General features: G+C 61.1%; 1 protein-coding gene across 1 annotated transcript in view; it reads left to right on the top strand.

The window, feature by feature from the left end:
* The window catches only part of ZNF276 (zinc finger protein 276), a gene marked incomplete at its 5' end in the record, with an annotated part of 4515 nt that overhangs the window by 1831 nt on the left and 2005 nt on the right, over positions 1–679 (top strand). The window contains 2 exons of the mRNA XM_009868805.1: positions 119–199; positions 584–677. Coding sequence (XP_009867107.1) covers positions 119–199; positions 584–677 — 175 coding nt within the window. The remainder of the gene's footprint in view (positions 1–118; positions 200–583; positions 678–679) is intronic.

Raw genomic sequence — 679 nt, 5'->3', positions numbered from 1 at the left:
CCTCGGTTGCTGCGCTGTGTGGGAGAGGGACGTGCTGGGAACGCAGAACACGTAGCGCTGCCGGCGCGGAGGGGCCAGCCTGGTACCGGTTGGGTAAAGCGCGTCTTCTCTCCCTCAGGGACTTCTTGAGCGACGACGAAAACGAGAAGAGAAACGTGCAATCTTCAGACGACTCCTTCGAGCCTTACCCCGAGAAGAAGTAAGGGCCTCGCCACGCGATTAGCCGAGCTCTCCGGGCTGGTGCCGCCTCTGCGGCACTTTTGTCGCGCTTGGGCAGCGCGATGGCTTCTCCTTCGCGGCCTCGCTTCTCTCCGCGTCCCCACCTGGAGGTCACGGCCCTGCCTCAGCCCCTGGGCATCCCCAGCTCCCCATGGGATTGAAGCTGGACCACATCCCTCATCCCTGAGCCCGGCACTTGGCAACCGCGGCGCGGCTCACGTGGGCTCGACGCGTGTATGAGCTCCTGCTTTGCCGGGTCACGCGTTGGGCTAAGCCGTCTTGGCCAGGTGTTACGCTCGGGGATGATCAGGCGAGAGGACTAAAAGATCAAGCGTTAAACTGCTGCCCTTCTTCCTTCTCCGAGGGGTTCTAGCAAGAAAAGCGACGGCAAAGAAGCCAAGAAGGCGGAAGAGCCTAAAATAAGGAAGAAGCCGGGGCCTAAACCAGGCTGGAAAAAAAA

This window comes from Apaloderma vittatum, unplaced genomic scaffold, assembly GCF_000703405.1.
Source record: "Apaloderma vittatum isolate BGI_N311 unplaced genomic scaffold, ASM70340v1 scaffold16804, whole genome shotgun sequence".
In the NCBI taxonomy this organism is placed as follows: domain Eukaryota; kingdom Metazoa; phylum Chordata; class Aves; order Trogoniformes; family Trogonidae; genus Apaloderma; species Apaloderma vittatum.
The sequence above is the reverse complement of the archived record's forward strand: the minus strand, read 5'-3'. Positions and strand labels throughout refer to the sequence as shown.